Source organism: Drosophila ficusphila, unplaced genomic scaffold, assembly GCF_018152265.1.
Source record: "Drosophila ficusphila isolate 14025-0441.05 unplaced genomic scaffold, ASM1815226v1 contig_855, whole genome shotgun sequence".
In the NCBI taxonomy this organism is placed as follows: Eukaryota; Metazoa; Arthropoda; class Insecta; order Diptera; family Drosophilidae; genus Drosophila; species Drosophila ficusphila.
The window spans coordinates 1324646-1343488 of NW_025064807.1; the positions used below are offsets into that span (position 1 = coordinate 1324646).

Consider the following 18843-nt stretch of genomic DNA (forward strand, 5'->3'; position numbering starts at 1 on the left):
TTAACAGGTAATTACCTGAGTTTCTCGAAAGCCGCATAAATCATTCAAAATGATAACAAGCCATTAGGTTACCCAACGAAACCAATTCATGTGTCGTGACGTCATGAAAGTGACGATATGAGAGCCACCAAAAATGTCACATAAGATAGTTGATTGAGAAAACACTCATGTTGATATCCAGTAAAACTTAATATACACAGGAAAAAATTAAAACCTAATCAATTGTTTTATAATTTAAAAAGGTGAATCAATCTCATACTACGTTTGAGAAAATGGTTTGTTAAGTAAAATCTTTAATGAATATACATATATTCATTCTTATTGCTAGAATAATTTATCTTACTTTATTTTTTTCCACTTTTGATTTTATACTCTGCTTATTTCAATAAAAATTTTTAAGTCAAAATAAGCGGAACGTGTGTTTTATATATCTGATATCGAATTAATACCTCAATCAGCACCCGCAAAGTCGTTAAACACAGCGATTAATTACAATAAACCACATAGCAATGCCCAATGAACAACAAACTTAATTACGCGGGAGTTTAAGCTTTTCTGTGGCTTTTTTACTTATACGACTTTTGCATTCTAATTGAAAACGATAAAAACAGGCGCAGTCGTGTGAATCAAATGCTTTCAAATCTAATTTACATTTTTCACTTGATTAAGAGCTACCTAAGCCGATTAAATATTTTATTTAAATAAAGATCAATTAGACTGTATTAAATAAGTGCGATAAGAAAGCAAACAAAACTTGTTTTAGGGTACCGAATATATATTTTAAGATTTTATTTCTTGGGTAATTTGGAGTAGAAATCTTCAAGAAATTCTTTTAGTATTAACTTGAACTTTTCACCATGTTTTGCCAACTCCAATTTGGTTTCGTTGCCTTCGTTGTCCAACATTTCATCCGCCTCTTCCAAAACTTGAAGGTAATTAAGCCAAGCCGTCTCCAATCCCATCACCTGCTGATATGTTTTATCGGTCAATTGCACCTGATATTTGTGCAGAAGCACAAAGAGTTCCAACATTGGTGTAAAGGCGGATTGTTTCACTGGAACTTCCTTGAGAAGTTTTTCAAAAAGTTGTTTAGCAGCCACGGTTTCGCGAATTGTTCGGGGAACCTTCATCACATTCCGCTCATTACGTCGCATATATTTGTAGGTGGCTAAAAAGGTTATAAGAAATACGTTTAAATAGTTAAGAATTCAGTTAGGAATTTTTTTAGGGATTTATCAGCCATAATTTATAGGAATATCATTTCCTTTACAAGACTTACCTCTGATTAAATTACTGGCATGATCCAGCAGCATTTTGATGTTGAGAGCCTGCCACTTTTCAATCCAATCTAGGATGGTGCTCTTCAGGGCGTTCTGATTAACCAGTATGAAGTACACATTTGTGATGGCATCCTCAAAGATCACATCATCCGCCAGTGAACTATAGTGTTCGATGCCTCCCTCGAAAACGCCAGCTGTCCTCGAACTGGAAAGCAATCGCTGCCGGAATCCCTCCTCGGTGGTCTCCCAAAGGACACGATGTTGGTTCCAAACAGATTCATACTTGGCCATCTCATCCCGCTGCCTAGCAATCTCCGCTTGAATGCTTCTCATTAGATCCGAGCACTCCTGATCCTCTTTAAAAACGCCGGCGAATCCCTGACGCTGCTGCTTCTTCGGCAGCTTAAGTTTGTATCCCAGCCGCGGAAACTGATCCAACATGCTGCGAATACTATCCACGATTCCGTTTATCATACTTTCAATGGCATCCATTTCGGGGGAGAAGACTATTTGACCATCCTTCACGTCCGATTCGACAACTATAATGGGAGCGGAGGCCATGTCCTCATCGCAGTGTAGGGCTTCATAAAGCTTGTTCAGGGAGCCGCGGGCACTGGTCATTAAAGAGTTGGCCAGCATGTCATCCAGATCGTTCACATAAGCTATCCACTCCGTAGACATCTGGTTGAAATAGAAAAGTATCGAGACAAATTGAAACATGCAATTAGGCACGATTATTAAATTTAATCCGAAAATATCATTAAAACAGCACTTAGTGGCAAAAAAAGCAAACTGTTATTACAGTGATCTAGTTTTTGTTCAAAAGCTTTCACAAAAATGTAATAAGATTTTCCAAATAAAGATATTTTGATGGAATCAATTACAGTTTTTAAAATAGGTCAAAAATCAAATGAGATGGGCAAGCAAATTTGTTAGTAATCCTAAATTAGCTTTGGCCGCAAAACTAACAGCTTAAATAAGAATTGAAAATTCTCTAGCAGTTGCCTTAATTTTAATTTTTTCTTGTTCAAATATCTTTTTTTTTAACCACCCACCTCATCTTCCACCGACTGAAACTGCCGACTAAAAGCAGACAAAAGTTCCACGATGTTGCTGTAGTAGCTTCTCAAAATTTCTCCGGATGATTTAAGTTTGCTGGATAACTGCTGCTGGAAAACTGATATATCCACGGAGCCAGAGAACGCGAAATGCAGCAAACAAATGTCGCAGATCTTCTCACAACACCGGGATATCCCACGATTTGATCGCTTGAATATTAGAACTAGCTCCTGAAACTCTCCAAGGAACTCCTTGCCATCCTCGAAAAATTCCTCATTCAGTTCGGAGCCATAGGTAATCTTGAATATTCCAGGAGCCAGCTGGCGATCACACACTTGGATCAAGGGTCGAAAAAGCTTTCGTTCTCGTTCACTTAAAACGCTCAGAATGCGATTATGACTCAAGGCAATTTGAATTACACCATTATACAGAGATCTAATGATGTCATATCTTTCGTAAAGTTTTTTCAGAGTGTTTGGAATGGCAAAACCCATCCTTTCAAAGTGCTGAGCCTGCTCGCAAAGCTCCAGTACAGATGCATCGATATTGCATTCCAGAAGGCCTTTGAATTTCCTACTGCGAACCATTAGGTAGCGATCCAAACGCTGGCTAAGATCTGCAGAAAATCCGCAGCACTTGGCCACCCAATCCTCGTACGCCAATCGGATTTCCTTTTGGAACTCGTGACGCAGCGATTCAAATTTAGCCAAAGCTGGAGCAGATTCTTTAACAGTTGGCAACCACTGGGCATTCTTCAAGCGATCTCTAATCCAAGTCAAGCGCTCCAAATTAATGCGGTAGTTAAGAGCTAAGGATACATGCTTGGATAACCAGGACTCTTGCTTGTGCTCCTCGAGCAGTTTTCTTGACGTGGCATCCATTTCTCTGGAGAATATTCTCCACAATTTGCTGACTTCCTTGAGATATGTTTTTCTTAGAGTTCCCCTCTGGCGGTAGGAGTAGAATAACATAGCCTGCAGAGCCTCCAATGTCTCCTCCACATTGGACACCTGTTGGAACACATTGGAGATCAGCCGCTGAACGGTCTCCTCCAGTTTTTGCATACTGCGGCGGAAATCGGCTACATCCTTATACCAATCCGATCGGTGTACATTCAAAATATATGCCTGTGAGTTGCCCTGCAGTTGCTTCAAGGTATCCGAAAATTGCTGCTCCACGTTTTCGGATATCTTCTCCAGTTCCTCACCACAAGCGCCGCCAAAAGCGGGTTTAGGTATACTTCCATTTTCATCCAAACGACCAAACACAATCATGGATTCGCATATGTCAATCACATCGTTCAGACGCTCCACAAAGGCATCGACATGGTTGAAGATTAGACCATCTTCTAGACCCCAAGGTAATTGGTTATTTTCCTGGGCTGATTCTTTTGATATTTTATCATAGATTCCCTTGTAAGCCAGGCAACAATCGATGGCCGTGTTGCACATTTTAATTCCGAAACGCGGTTTTCCAGAGAGAATCTCCTCAACTTTAGTTTGATTTGTGCAGTATCTGTTTAAGCAAAAATTATATATAACAATGCACATATTATTTCTTATTTATAATACTCCTTACCTTATAATCTGATTGCTCACATTTGTAAATAATTTTGCAATAAGTTTTTTGGTATTGTAGTACTCGGAGTTTAACCAAATGAAACGTATAAGGTGGATAATTCGTGGTAAAAGCTTAGTCAACTCCGATGGGCTTGTTACCTCATCTATTTTAGAACAGGGCTTAATGAGCAGATGAAGATACTTAATGTTAGACAGGGATTTAATAAGCTCCTTCTTTGCCCTTTCTATAAGTTGATCCACTTGGGGAATATGCACGGAATGAGCGTTATGCAGAACTAGCAATACTTTTTGCACATCCGACTGAGCCAATTGGTCATTGATTCCTTGAAGAACTTCGTCTGAAACAAGAAAAAAACTTATCAAGAATTCAATTCTTCGTTATTAAAAAAAAACTTTAATAATTAATTTAATAATCTGTTTCCCATTAAAATCAATTGGAAAAACGTAAGATCTAATTCTTAGAAAGAGCTTATCTTATTTTACTCACAGCGATATTCCCAAAATTCAAACTCATCGCGAACGGTGACCAGATCATGGGGAACCGTCAAGGCATCATCTCCCAGCAAAGTTCGAATCTGTGTGGTCCAGTACAGAGCGATACCCTCGAGGCTTCTGACCAGCTGCCGATCAACCGGCCCTTCCGCCAGTTGCTTAATGACATAGGGTACATACAAAACAGCGACCCCTGAGATCTGATGGTGCACCCCGGTGAGAAAGGCCAGGAATCTGTCCATACTGGAGCAAAAACGATGCCGCACCGTGCCATTCCATTCGGTAAAATTCCGAAAGAAGGGGACATACAAACGATCCAGTAACTCCATAAGACAACCATCCACATCGCTTGTCAAGGTGCCAAAATTGACCTCATCGTGAAAACACTCCACACTAAAAATCTCATTTGGTTCCCGGCGAAAGTAACTCAGATCCGATACACAAATTGTGGGGATTCCCAGACAGGCTGATAGTGCATCCTTGTCGTAATAAATGGTTAGAATGGGTTCATGGACCTCCAAAAGCCAACGGCGAATAATGTCCAGAGTTCCTTCGTGCCAGTCCCTATGATCCAAGCAACTTAAAACACTCATTCTTTGTATATAGCCGACCAGTTGGTGCAGTTCCTCGTCGCTATAAGATGGTTTCGGAGTCTCCGGTCGCAGTTCTTCCTGGCGCGGTTCCACACTGCGCTCTGGAATGTGGAATCTCTAAGGTTATAAATAAGAATACCGGTAACAACTCACCCTCATCATCAGTTAAATCCGAATCTGTGAGATGCTCATCTTCTACAGCGCTGGAGGATGCCATTTCTCAGAGTTTTTCTCAGGCAAAGACTTGATAAACAAAATAGATCCATGGCAACTAGAAGCCGGTAAAACCATTATATTGTGGTATCCTTTTTTATTATGGAATTTCATACTAAACACAATCATTTTTTGCGTACAAGCATTCGGAAACTTCCAAACTAAAATCCATTTAGCGTTATCAAAACAAATAACCCTCAGATTTCTTTAATACATTCAAACTTAAACGACCAAGTTGCATTTTTAAAAGTGTTGAAAAACAGTGAAAATTTTATAATATTTAGAGAAGAATACCACTATTGGAACGCTTTTAAGGGTTAGCAATCTTTGGTCACACCAAGTCAAACCAAAGAGCGTCGATTTAAAAATACTTGAAAACAAAAAACTTATTGAAATGGCGGTTTCTGCCGAAATTGATAGGGTGACGGAACAGGGCAACTGTCTGATGCCGGACATCAATATTTGTCACGCCGATTTGGCCAATCCCACTGAGGCCATCGTGACCAAGATCATGGTGCATTATTTGCGGTGTTTTGGGTTTCGCCTGGATCCGCCCCATAAGATGGTTTCCGAACCCGCCCATTCGTCGCGGGAGTCACGCGTATTCCTAATACGACTGTGCCGCCAAATAGAGCGCATCATCCAGATCAGTTTTCCCAACAAAACGTACAGTTATATGGACATAATTAAGCCAGGTATTCTGATACTAAGAAAATGATCTTCAAGATTTTAACTCCTTAAATTACTTCATCTTATCATTGTCGTCAAACATATTCCATATAATTCAAACCATATTGTAACTTCGCCTTAAAGCTGTCAAAAAAACGCTAGCCACCCTGAGCTACTTGTTCAACTATTTGGCGTACTACAAAGTGTTCAAGAAAAACGTATTGGGACCCGTAGAAGAGGCCATTAAGCTAAAAGACTCGCTGACAGCCGAAATCAAAGCGAAAAGCCAGCAGTTGGAGCATTCAAAGGAGTATGAGGTGGCTATCAGCCAGATCAAGAAAGAACTGCAGGATACCCAAGCCAAACTCCTCCAGCTAAAGAAATCGAGCAGCGAACAAAACAATGGCCTGGAACTCCTCGAACAGCAGCAGGCGGAGCTGGAGAAGCGCATCAGTCACTGGGAAGAGCAAGTCGTGGAAGAGGCTCAAGTTAAAGAACTGCGAGAGTAAATGATACCACCAAATACTAAAGTTGATTTTGCTTATGATAACTTCTTTGTTTACAGCAAAATCAAGAGCGCCTATTCACACGTAGAAAGCTACAAGGCGGAGCTGGCCACCAAAGAACAGGTAACCAATGAGCATCGCCGGGTGATTGAATCTAGCCAGGAAGTAGTCTCGGCTCTGGAAAAGGCCACAGCTAGTCTTTCTCTTATTAAACTGGAGGATCACAAAGACAGCTGCAAGGAGCTGGATTCGATGGAGAAGCAAGTGCCCAAGTTGGAGTCGAATTACCAAAAGCAACGCCAGCTTTTGGAGGCCAAGAAGCAAGAACTCTTCACTTGCGGTCAGCAGTACGAGTCCCAGAAGCAGAATCACAACGCGGAGGACCAGAAGCTGCAAAAACAGCTCGAAAGTCTGAAGTTTGACATGGAGAATAACAGCAAACGCCTACAGGAATTTGATAACCGCATTATGGAGATAGACCAGCGAACTTTGGGCCAAGAGCAGCTGCATGCCATTTTGATGGATCACATTTGTAAGACTCTCGGTGAAAACTGGCAGTTGATTTCCACTTAATATACTGATTTTATTCTATAAACTGCAAAACAGCTCAGCTCGTTTTTTATGGTTAGGATTGAACAAATCAAGGGGCCGCCGGTTTACGTCTCCATTTTCTTGCTCTCCAGATGAGCCTTTAACTGCTGGCTGAAGTCGTCCTCCACATTGTCGTCGTCCCAGTTGTCCTCCCAAACATTCAGTTCCTCCTCGTCGTCGCCAACGCGGAAATCTAGAATAAACGCGATTAGATGTGTCCGATTCGCCAAAAAATATGTTTTACCTTCGGCGGGAAATTCTTCAAACTCATCGTCCTCCTCCAGCAGGCCCAAATCCTCGCTCTTGTTGTTGGTCTCCTCCTTCTCTTTCTCCTTTTCCTTATCCGGCGCAGACATTATGTGGGTTTACTATTTAAATGGCGTTAAACAATGTTTTTATTGCTGTTCGATTTTTTGTTGCCAAAATGATGCCTAGTCACTTTTTATTCCCAGTGTGACCAAAACTCAAGCGTAAAACCAAACTGTCGTTTTCTTAAAAAATACTAAAGCAGATTTTGATTTATAAGAATACCACGGCAAAAACCTTTGGTATAAGGGTTGTCAGGTTTCGTATATGAAACTTCATGCTGCTGCCGCCGCATAACTGAAATTTAAATTAAAATGATTCGTTCTTCCACACAAAATAAAAAATAATTACAAAAATTCAAGCTATCTATAAACCAAAGAAAAGTGTTATGAAAATTTATACATTTTTCTTACAGCCAATTACATTTTTTAGTAAGTAAAATTCGAAATAAAATATAATTATTTCAGTTGTTTACTTTTCTTAGGTTCATTGTTAGCTTTTATGTGTTACGTTTTTATGCGTTTAATGATTTGTATAACATCTTTACTGTTGGCTATTTGACTTTCAAGCTAAAAGGATTATTGAGCATTTGGATTTTAAGCTACATGTAATTTAACTGTTGCTGCTGATTGGCTATTTTAAACAATTAGAGCAAAAATGTACGTTACTTTAACATTAATAAATATATATGCTATATGCTTATAGGTTTTCATATTGTTTCTGTTGTCGAGTTGCTGCCTTTTGATTATTGTATAGCGAACTTTCAGTTTTTGTCTATTTTTGTTTGGATTTCGTGCTGTCCGAAATGTAATGAAAATAAAAAATATTTCTCAATTCGACTTCTTTCATCCGTTTACTTAATGTTAAAAATTTTGTATGCCAAAATATATACTCCTTTGTTGGGTTGTTAGTTTCTGTATCTAGTTTACATTTATATATAACTGTTGTTCAACATTTAACATTTAGTTGTTGCGGTCTGCAAATCTACATAATTAAATAGTTTGTTTTGATTTCATTTGTGTGTTGCTTTTAGTCTGCTAATGTTATATATGAGGAATAAAACACCATACATTTGATTAGTAATATTGTTGATCAGTTTTCGTGTTGTCTCGGGCTCTCCACTTTTCTCTTCTCTTTCTTTCTCTCTCTTCTAAACATTATTATTCATCACAGATGCTCTACGCACAAATCAAATTAAATTCAATGCTATTATTATCATCATTTAACAATTTGTTACAAGCTCCGATTTTGTCCATAATTGCTGTAGCCAAATGGGGTGTCAAGTTTGTAAGGACTTTTGTGGGTTCGGGATTTATTTTGGACTGGACTATCCCTAAACAAGAGCCTGTCCTGCTGCTGCCAGCCCACTTAAGTAGTGTTCGCTTAAAGTGTGTGGAGAGTGGTTAAATCTATTTAGTTTTATAAGATAATATGAAAGCTTTTCTAGAAAAAGTGTTGTATCACATATAGAGGAAGTGTTAAATATGTATTCTTTTGTTTTCCATTCGGGTCTTGTCAACTGTTTTGTGTTGCTTCAAGTCAACAGTTCGTAACAAAGTTTTGAATTCTTAAATATTACAGGATATATGTATGTATGTGTGTAAATAGAGTAAAATAAAACAGCTTAGCCTCAATAAAATGCTTTAAAGTAAATACATAAATATGAGCAGTTCGGACTCCATTTCTGATTTCGACCGAGTTTTCATGGGTTAAAGGAACGAAATCAAATATAGAACCGATTCTACTGCTTTCGATTTCGAAGAAGAGCACCAATTAAGTTACGCTTAAACAATAATAATAAAAAAAAGTTAAAACATGCTGGAGGGGAAATACATAGTTGCAGCAATAAATACATTGAGAAAAGGAATAACAGCTAAAAATACGTTATAAATACTTAGCATAGCTTAGCGTTTCGTGTGCCTGTGTTTGTTTGTTGGGACAAGTCTGTGTGTGTGTTTCACAATTTATATTTCTTTTTTAAAACGCTAGGCGTTCTTTAACGGCTTCATTTTTGTTTCGTTTCGCGCTTACGAACTACATAAATACACATCGAACATCAAAAATATGATAGCATATATGTTCTATATGCACGGCTACTGCGGAGGCTCGATTTTCTACGAATGAAAAACGTTTACAAATCTCTCGGGCGGAAAGTAATATCTAATTTATGTTATTTTACCATAAAAACAGTATTCAAATGATTTCAAAATAAATGTAACCTTTTTTTTACTTTAAAGTTGGTTTTAAATTATTTGTGCTCCAAAGCTCGAGTGTAAATATTACTTAAGTTGATCTTATCCGAAAGGTGTATGAAAAAACAACCTTATTAATTTGTAAACAATTTCACTCATAAGAATATTACTTTCCGCTTGTATGATTCTGACGCAAATCAGAAATCGAACCACCTTAACATGCACACTTGATTAATAAAGAGTTTTCCAATACGCAATACACAACAATGAGGATTACTCGCGACGCGTTCTCTTCGGACGTGAGGCGGCTATCGAGTCTCCTCCCGGCGACGACGATGCCAAGGATGCTCCACCGGTGGCTCCTGATCCAGTGCCACCGCCACCACCTGCTCCACTTAGGACAGCGTCGCCGGAACTCGACGAAATTGTTGTGATGGTGGCGGAAATCGTGGCCGATTTCTCCACTCCGCGAACCTTTCGGGAGGCCACCGACTGGGCGGTGACTTGGAGGGAAATAGCATGGGTGTTAAGCTTCTCGGCCAGCAGCAGATCCTTCAGACCCTTCATCTTCTGGCTGTACAAGGTGATCACTGGCCTCTTGAGCATGATCTCAAACGGATCGTAGTCGTCGGTTGTCTCCTCTTTCTTAGCTTCTTTGTGCTGTGGTGGTTTTCCCAGTTGGGTAGTTTGGGATTGAGCCGGGATCGCCGCCTCACTGGAAACGGGCAACTGGACAGAGGTTCCGCTGCCATTGCTTGTCGCAGTTGTTGTTGTAGTTGGAGCCTCCTTTTTGTCGGTACTGTGATTGTTGTTATTGCTATTGCTGTTGTTGTTGTTGTTGTGGAGCTCTGCCACATCGGAATCCCCAGCAGAGGGTTGTTGCTTCTGATCGGCAAAGGGCTGACCTCCGCCCTGAAGCAGGAAGTCCGGATTGAGAATCTTCTCGCCACAGGCAGCCGTCAAATCAGCCAAAGTAGTCGGAAGCTCGGAATTTTTTGTTTTCTAATGGGGGAAGATACAAATTTTATTAAGCATCTTTATAGAATTCGAGGTAAACTAAAAGTTTTCTTTGAATAAACAATCATAGCAGGTTGGCACCCTGCTTTCAAGTGTCTGAAGGAGTTATCTAAAATATAAGTCAGTATCAAAACAACCAGCTACCAACATCAGAACATTTTTAGCATCGCAAACAAGGGACAAAAGGTGAGTGTATTTCAATTAAGTACTTATTTCAACAAAATACTTTATTCTTTTTCCACTAGAATTCAACAAAAAATTTCATTTAATGTAAGAGGTTGCGTAACTGAATGTATTAATGTATTGCAGATTGCAACTTGATTGTAGCCCATAAAAGCTCTGTAATTTCAACTAGAAATATGACCTCTATAACCAAGAAAAACACAAAGCCTCTACCACTTGCGAAAAATGTGACGGTGCAGAGAAGTGAACAGATTTCCATAAGGAACCTTCTGATTTTCCTGAACAACACACTAGATTGCGACTTGCGAAACATGGAAGACCTGAAAACAGGGGCAGTATACTGCCAAGTCATCCACAGGCTCTTTCCCACGGCGATTCAAATCCACAAAGTCAAGTTCTACACGAACAGCAAAGTCGACTTTGAGACGAATTTTCGGTTGCTTCACATAAGCTTTGAAAAGCTGAAAGTATCGCGGTTTCTTCCCGTGGATGAACTCATTTTGGGTCACAATCACTTGGACTTTTGCAACTGGATTTACAAGTTCTTCAAGCTCAACGACAACGGACAGGAGTATGATGCGAAAAAGGCCAGAAAGGACTCTCAAATCGGACTCTGCAGAAGTCTCGAGATTGCCTCCTTCTCAACTGGGAATTTGAATGCCATGCACAAGTGTCAATCGATGATCTTTAACTATGCAAAAGACCTGCCCAGATACGACAGAAGAAGTAGCTTGGATCGGAGCAGCTATCAGTATTTCCGATACAAAAAACCAGAGCCGAAAGAAGAAAAACCACTGCCGAAATCATTGAATACGGTGGTGCCAAGAACATCCTCAAAGACCTCTGATTTTCTATCTGAGAGCAAGAACGTTTCTTTACCTTCGGATAGCGAAGAGGAACTGGTAAAGCAAATACGTCAATCTTATAAGCAAAATCGATCAGAAGACAAAATTAGGTTGGAAAGGAAAGCAATGGCCGGCGTATCATTCACCATTGAAGCCACAAATAGTCCGGAGGACATAAAACAGAAGCCAAAGCCAAGCGAATTTACGTCTTGGAAGGAACTCAGCGAAAGGTGCGCTCAGAACAGAAGGGATCAGCTTGTAATGATTGAGAACATCAACGTACTAAAGTGCAAATTATGTAGCTTAAACTCCGAGAAGATGAGGCTTACCGAGAAGCTGGAGAACGTGGCACAGTCCTTGATAAAAAGCCCCGACAATCCCGCCCACGCTGTCCAGTTAATAAAGGATATCCTCTTCGAAAATCCACCAGTGGTAGCAGTACGTCCGCGTCAACAACAAGAATCTGGGGAGCCCAAAGAAGCCAACCCTAGTCCCAATCCCAACCCCACAATTCCCGCAATGCCTCCGCGTAATAGCAAAAACTCCAAGACTTGCATCGAATTTACACCTAAAGAGTCGAAGAACAGAGATTCCGATGATTCTACAGAGGGACCTTCAGAATGTCAACGTCGGCGCTGTTCTTGTAAGTCCAGGGATACTCGTTATAGGCGTGAACATTCCAGCGTCTCAAGGGAAAGGAATAGGCATCATCACCACTCCAGGAGACACAGGAGACATTCCGAGGACTCAATGGACGAGAACAAATATCACAGACGCCATTCAAGATCCTGCAAAGCTCGGGACAGTAAGCATAGGCACCACTGTACGGAATCAAATTACAGGCATAGGTGTCATTCAAAGGATTCGGATTCGAGCAGAAAGCATAGGCGCTATAGACGATCCTCCGCAGACAGAGATTCGGAGAATAGACATAAGCATTACTCAAAAAACTGCAAACATATTTCACGGCAGCGTGTTCGCCATTCGAAATCCAGACGGGAACCGGATTCGGAATCTAATGACTCGGAATCCTCGAGCTCCACAAAGGCAGAGGTAAAGGTTCATAATGATCAATCGAAGCAGAAACCATAAGACGATCATCACAAACATCATAAAATGCAACTCAACAGATAACAAATACGAATCGATGATGAGGGTAAGGACTGACTTCCTAATAATTGTTTATCCTGTTTAATTGTTGCTGAAGCCTTTACGAATTCACAACCCTTCTTCTGAAAAAAAGCTCAAAAGCAGGTGCTACAAATTTCTGTTCCCAATTTGCTATTCAATTCTTCCTTGCACCAATCAAAAAAATAGTTACATAAAAACCTGAAGCGATAGTGAATGCGAAAACACGACGTGGTTGGATCAAAATTATGAAGATTTTTTGGAAACTATAATTTCTATTAATAATAAATTTAATGAAGTAAACAAATGCTTTGGCTTACCTCCTCCTTCTTCACCAACGTGTTGTTGTTCCCCTCCAAAGCCTCTGATCCCGTCGCCTCCTTAGACTCCTTGGCTTCCTTAGCCTCCTGTTCCGCCCGCGCCTGTTCCGCCTTCGCCTGCTCCGCCTCCAAATCCTCGGGCAACTTGATGACCACCTGGGACCTTATGTCGTAGTCAAACTTGGTGATGTTGTTCACCAGCGGTTTGGCCCAACCGATATGCAGGATGGGTGTCAGACTGTCCTCCTCCCACTGGCAAATGCCGTCGTAGAATCGCAGCAGATTGGCAAACACCTCGGAGTCGCGCAAAATGCTCCTTGCCGAATGGCCGGAGCTCTCCGTTTTCATCACGTAGGGTATTAGCTCGTTTGCAATGTCCAGCAGCTCCTTGTAGATCTCCTCGTCATCCCGGCACTGGTACGTATACAAACGGATCACATCCGCCGCATTCGCCCAGGCGGCAAAAGCGTCCCGGTACTTGAGCAATCGATTGTAGTAGTTTCCCTGGTAGGTATAGGGATACACATGATGGTTCCGGTAGTGCGTCTTGGCCGACTCAATGGCCTCGCGATACAGTTGCTCGCAGCTGATGCTCGGATGCGTTCGGTGGATCTCCTCCAGCTCACCGAGGGAGCCCAGTGCCATTGGGTAGCGTTTAAGGTGGCCCAAGTCGTAGAGAAGCCACAGCAGCTGCTGCTGCAGCTCTGCCACCTCCACGCAGTCGCTGTTCGAGGTCAACGAGATGTTCAGAGCGGCACAAATGGCCGCCACTTCCATCCCACGCTCGCAAATCACTGCCAGTCCACCTTAATAAAGAAAAATATATATTAGATAGCGTATTTAAGGCATTCGTAGGATTCGAGTAACATAAATGTAACAATCCTTCTGTTTTGATAATGTATAAAAAAAGTTTAAAAAGCACCAAGCAAGTTTAACGAATATTATCTAATTGTTTATAGACTAAAATTCCTATTTAAAAGACTTGCCATGAACTTAAAAAATATATTGGAAATGTAATTGTGATCAATTCCAAATATTTGGTTTAGTAGCTCATTTTAGTTATTGAAAACGTAGTGCTTACCCAAGTAAAGCCACGATCCTGACTCGATGCCCGGGCGAATATCCTGCCCTCGCTTATCCTCGCTGCCCTTGCCGTGCCAGGTCACCTCGATGGTCTCCACCCGCTTCTGGCCGAAGACCACCCAGGCATGATCCTCCGAGATGGCCAATCTAACGTCCTTGTAGCCGAGCAACTGGCATCCCGCCACCACTGCCAAAGCGACTCCGAAGCAGTCCAATTTGTTGCCGGACAAATAGCTGTAGAGGTTCTGCAGGTGCGCACGATCCTTGTAGCTGCTGCGGATCAACGAGTTCCAGATCACATCCGAAACCTTCTTGATCACCTCGCGAGTGGCCTGGCGATGAGGCTTTGGCTTCTCCACCACCGACAGGATTGTCTGGAACTTCTTGTACAACCCGGCGATCAGCTCGTGGGTCACAACCGGAAAGGGAACGCTGTTGCCCATGATGACATCGTTGCCGCCTGTAAGAGAAATAACAATTAGTATTTAAATGAAATTAAAACTTTAAAACTAAAATATATTAAACATGACACAAAAGTTAAGCCAAAGAAAACTTTTCCCACTTCCTCTTTTTCTACATGTAATTCAAAACAAAAGTGAACTTTAAAATATTAAATTCAGTTTGCGGGTTACTTAAATTGTATTTTAAATATTTAATGCAATTTCAAGGTAAATCAATTAAGAACTTTAAACTATTAAAAAGCCCTTTCTTTACTTATGAAGCCTGTTACTTAATTTGTTTCATCAACCAGAAGATGTACTTAAATTGTATTTTAAACGCTTAATGCAATTTCAAGCTAAATCAATTAAGAACTTTAAACTATTAACAAACCCCTTTCTTTACTTATGAAGCCTGCTTCTTAGTTTGTTCCATCAACCAGAACAGAAACCTTTCCAATTTGCCTGCAATCGCTTCCGTTTTAACTGGTTTCCCTTTGCTAAATGGTTAACGGTAAACGCTAGCGCATGAACACACCTGTCGCCGCCTGACTGATGTCACCTGCTGCGGCAGCGGCGGCCGCGGCTTGAGCGGCCTGCGCAGCAGCCTCTCCTGTCGTCAAGGAGAGCTCGATGTAGCCAACCACAATGGAGAGCAGGGTGAGATCGGGCTCGATTCCAGAGGTTAGAGCGCGACGGAACAGATTAACCACATCGGCGGTGGACTTCAGGGGGAAGAGGCTGGCATCGATAACGCCATTTAGCGCCATTGGACTCGCACTAGCGCTTCTGGTGATCGTGGACATGGTTGCGGGCGGGTTTTTAATTGTCCAATTAAATTCCGGAAACTTCACTAAAAACATAAACAATAAACAATAATTAATATCACAAATCTACTGCATTAAAAAAATTTATCAAAATAAAACAAAATTATTCAAAAATTCTTTTTTTTTTAGGTTACTGAATGAAGGCATTTTTTGTCTATAATAACAAGCCAGAATTAATTTGAGATTTACAACTTACCTTAACCTTTTTCAATGTGCGAAGAAAATAATTTGTACCTTTTTTTTGCGCTATTTAGAAATCCAGGATACTTTGAAATTCACAAGCTTTTTTTATTTTCCACCTCTTTATTCATTGTATTTTTTTAATAAAGCTTTGGCTTTTGAACTACAAGAAATGTAAAGAAATATAATAAACGATTAAAGAAAGAAAGTTAATTAACTTACCCTAACGACAGGATGTCCTTGTCGTATTTCCACCTGCTCGCAGTTTGTTTTGCAGCTCCTGATTATCCTGTTGATGGAATGGGACTTGCGCCTGGATTTGACCGATGCAAAATGCTGGATTTTTGTTGCTGCCGCCGCTGCTGCTGTTTGTACAGCCAGCCACTTTGTGGCTGCAACATTGGCAACAAGTTGACAAACAACTTTTTGTCGTTGTCGCACCTTCTTCTCGGCCCTTTTTTTGTTTGCCCCCTTATTTGTTTTCTCCTTTTCCTCGCTTTGTACTTTTAAGAGCAGGATTTTTGTTGCTGCTTCACTTGCACTTCTCATTTGCAGTAACAACAACAATAACAACAACTGGTTTTCTGCATGGGCGCATGCATATGTCTGTGTGCAGCATGCATGTGCATGTGCACTGCAAAAATATGTATGTATATATCCTTTTGCCCTGCGTCCTTCGTCCACGAAATCCACGTCACCAATTAATCGGCTCACGGGCGCAGGTGAATTTCTCGCACCTTTCTTTCACTCGCTTTTGTTGTTGTCGCGTTTTGTTTTTGTTTTTCTTGTCGACCCGCCACCCCCCCGTCACTTATTTTCCACTTGACACGCAGTTGCTGTTTGCCACCGGATTTTACCGATTAAAGCATCACACTTTATTCCATTTGGTTCGAGCATTATCTGCGCCGTTTTTCGGGCACTAATTGGGCGGTTTTATGGTGGGTAGGACTAGGTTAACTCCAGGCGAAATTCCGACGAAATATTGCGTTGTGTTTACTTCGCTGCACCAGTGTGCCCGCACCCAGCACGTGCCCGATAACAGTGTTGCAAAGCGGTGCTCTTTAGCTTAAAAAAACCTTTTTGGTATTTTTTGCGGTAGTTCTTATTAATTTGAAACGTGCAATTTTTAAATAATGTTTAAACTGGTTATTAAAGAAACAACTGCTAAACTTCATAAATATGATTTTTTATTTTTTTATTTATTTTTAATTGAGTTGATCGGTGATCCGTGACAGCAATCGAGTTTGGAAGCAATCAAGTCCGAAAAAATTTAAATCTATAACTGCAGTTCATAAAATCAGAGCTGGAGTAGACATCACATTTCATTTATTTTGTTCTTAAAAAGTAACAGGTGATCGGTTTGTAACAGCACTGACAAATGAAAATTTTGATGTTCTCCTTTTAAAGTTTGGTAATATTTGTTCCCTTATTTGCAGTTGTAAAATGTTATGGTATTATCATTATTTTTTTGATTATTTTTTGTTTGCCGAAATTCTGATCTTAATCTTGAATTTCTTTTAATTATCTTGTTTTTTATGTTTAAAAAGGCTTTTTGAAGCACCTTCCTGACCGAATCATTTGGATAAACTAATTTTGTCGCTTCTGAAATAGTGTATAATATTTATTTTAAAGTTCGACAAGGCAAAACACAAGACTCACCTTCCAGGACAGAATAAAAAGCCTTTCGGGACTTAAGGGACAGTTTACCAGAACTTCCTTCTAAATTGAAATTGGTTAAAAGGTACTCGTCCATGATATTTTTAAATTTCTTTGAAAGCGGACCGCGGGACATAAGAACTTTTAGCTTCTTAACCTGTTAAAACAAAAATAGATTTAAAAATAACTTAGTTTAAACTCATTCATGAATACTGGGACGCGTTCTTAGAATAATTTCGTGCAAATCAGGAAATTTTAAAAATTATTACATACATAAATGTCCTTATGTTCTGGTAAAAACATCGTCTCAAACTTGTCCAACTCGGCCATATTTTTAATGGGAAAACTAATGATACCTTCGGGCTCGTCTGCATCGTCCTTTTTGTTTTTTTTTGCTCGCAAGCGTATAAAAATCCTTTGAAAGTTTTTCAAGCTTAGCTTTGATTTCTTTGTTTTCTTCTAAAATTATAAAACATAATCGATTTAAAGTTGTATGATTTAACAGACTTTCTTAAGGACAATTTATCAAAACTTTTCTGCAAGTAATTACCTTTTAACCCAGAAATTAGTTCCTCTTGAGCTGACTCTGTAATAAAAACATACATAGTTATAAAAAAGTCTTATAGTGTAAAAATTTTTTAACTGACTTATTATTGATGAAACCACATTATGAAGTTTGGTAATGTCAGTGTTCTTTACAATCTGGAAAAATTCATTCTCGAATAGATCATTATCTATTGGTTCGTTCTTAACAATAATTTCTTCCTCCCGAAATTCATTATCGGTTTCCTCTGGCTTCACTTCCGCTGATGTCGAGAACTCATCATCTGGTATTATGAAGTAACCCTGGTGGCCTAATCTTTTCTTAAATGTATTTAGGCTTCTTTCATATTTTTCTTTGAAGTGAAATGCGATTTGAAAGTCGTGAAGGCAAGACGGGCAAATGTTTTCCGGAAATGAATCTCCTCTAGAAACGGCAAATTCTGTAAACTCAGAGAGCCTACTTGCAATTTGAACTCCAGGTTCTATTGTATTGTCAAATATATTGATCATGGGTCTCGATTTTGCCAGGCAGACTCGGCAAACTTTCGTCATTGCTCTGAAACTTAATAACAAGAACTTTTTTAAGTATATATAACAAGCAACGATTCTAAACTGACGCGGGCTCAAAGAGCAGCAGCTATCGAGGTTGTGAAGACACCCCTGACATTTGTCATTAACAACCACTGCTCCTGTGAATGTATGTAGGTATGTCATTTGTGCGTCACCAATGACGAATCTACCGAAGAGATGACTATGTGCCTCTATACATAAATACATACATGTTGGTTTGTCCTTGAATTTATTTATCTTTCCTTTTGTCACAAGCCGTTTTAACTTATTGCTAACCCACTTTTAACAAACGATAGCCTCTTTTGTTTTGAATTTTTAAATCTTGTTGTAGTGATGCAGTAAATGTCAGCATGGCAAATCTGTGAGCTGTGGCAGGCACACCAAAAAATACCATGATAAGTATCATATATATTTTGGCTAAGGGCATATTCACACTAGGTTGCATCTCTCCGACATAAACACCAAAAAAAAAAATTGTTTTACAAATTCAATAATGCATTTACGTACTCCATCCATTTCATATATTTGAAATAAAAGACCATTAACAAGTAATTTTTAAAATCGGTGGACATA

At 40.0% G+C, this 18843-nt stretch overlaps 6 protein-coding genes across 9 annotated transcripts; 2 read left to right on the forward strand and 4 right to left on the reverse strand.

Moving 5' to 3' along the window:
• Positions 1-788: 788 nt before the first annotated feature.
• Positions 789-5221, reverse strand: LOC108100022 (dynein-1-beta heavy chain, flagellar inner arm I1 complex). Its single transcript, XM_017203729.2, has 6 exons — positions 5158-5221; positions 4407-5105; positions 3918-4257; positions 2336-3854; positions 1280-1961; positions 789-1168 (listed from the first exon to the last, which is right to left on the reverse strand). The coding sequence occupies exons 1-6, from the start codon at positions 5219-5221 to the stop codon at positions 789-791; spliced, it is 3684 nt and encodes a 1227-aa protein (XP_017059218.1).
• Positions 5222-5548: 327 nt separating this feature from the next.
• LOC108100049 (microtubule-associated tumor suppressor 1 homolog A) lies at positions 5549-6995 on the forward strand. Its single transcript, XM_017203782.1, has 3 exons — positions 5549-5912; positions 6031-6391; positions 6452-6995. The coding sequence occupies exons 1-3, from the start codon at positions 5612-5614 to the stop codon at positions 6963-6965; spliced, it is 1176 nt and encodes a 391-aa protein (XP_017059271.1). The 5' UTR covers positions 5549-5611; the 3' UTR covers positions 6966-6995.
• LOC108100050 (probable 26S proteasome complex subunit sem1) lies at positions 6955-7448 on the reverse strand. The gene is made up of 2 exons (XM_017203783.2): positions 7228-7448; positions 6955-7176 (listed from the first exon to the last, which is right to left on the reverse strand). The coding sequence occupies exons 1-2, from the start codon at positions 7337-7339 to the stop codon at positions 7049-7051; spliced, it is 240 nt and encodes a 79-aa protein (XP_017059272.1). The 5' UTR covers positions 7340-7448; the 3' UTR covers positions 6955-7048.
• A 347-nt stretch (positions 7449-7795) lies between these two features.
• On the reverse strand, positions 7796-15660 carry LOC108100047 (menin). Of its 2 annotated transcripts, none has more exons than XM_017203778.2 (5): positions 15556-15660; positions 15033-15347; positions 14056-14517; positions 12975-13780; positions 7796-10483 (listed from the first exon to the last, which is right to left on the reverse strand). In XM_017203778.2, the coding sequence occupies exons 2-5, from the start codon at positions 15298-15300 to the stop codon at positions 9755-9757; spliced, it is 2265 nt and encodes a 754-aa protein (XP_017059267.1). In that variant the 5' UTR covers positions 15301-15347; positions 15556-15660; the 3' UTR covers positions 7796-9754. The 2 variants fall into 2 exon arrangements, with proteins under 2 accessions (XP_017059267.1, XP_017059266.1); XM_017203777.2 differs by having other exon boundaries at positions 15518-15630.
• Positions 10506-12961, forward strand: LOC108100048 (basic-leucine zipper transcription factor A). 2 transcript variants are annotated; one of them, XM_017203779.2, is made up of 2 exons: positions 10506-10684; positions 10744-12961. In XM_017203779.2, exon 2 carries the CDS (start codon positions 10858-10860, stop codon positions 12616-12618), a length of 1761 nt encoding a protein of 586 aa, XP_017059268.2. In that variant the 5' UTR covers positions 10506-10684; positions 10744-10857; the 3' UTR covers positions 12619-12961. The 2 variants fall into 2 exon arrangements, with proteins under 2 accessions (XP_017059268.2, XP_017059270.2); XM_017203781.2 differs by having other exon boundaries at positions 10663-10684; positions 10808-12961.
• Positions 15661-16679: 1019 nt separating the features above from the next.
• Positions 16680-18626, reverse strand: LOC108100009. 2 transcript variants are annotated; one of them, XR_006245883.1, is made up of 6 exons: positions 18480-18626; positions 17805-18262; positions 17708-17743; positions 17431-17616; positions 17161-17314; positions 16680-17103 (listed from the first exon to the last, which is right to left on the reverse strand). XR_006245883.1 is itself a non-coding variant. In XM_017203715.2 (5 exons), the coding sequence occupies exons 3-5, from the start codon at positions 17485-17487 to the stop codon at positions 16928-16930; spliced, it is 387 nt and encodes a 128-aa protein (XP_017059204.1). In that variant the 5' UTR covers positions 17488-17616; positions 17708-17743; positions 18480-18626; the 3' UTR covers positions 16680-16927. The 2 variants fall into 2 exon arrangements, 1 of the variants encoding a protein (XP_017059204.1); XM_017203715.2 differs by lacking the exon at positions 17805-18262.
• Positions 18627-18843: the final 217 nt, after the last annotated feature.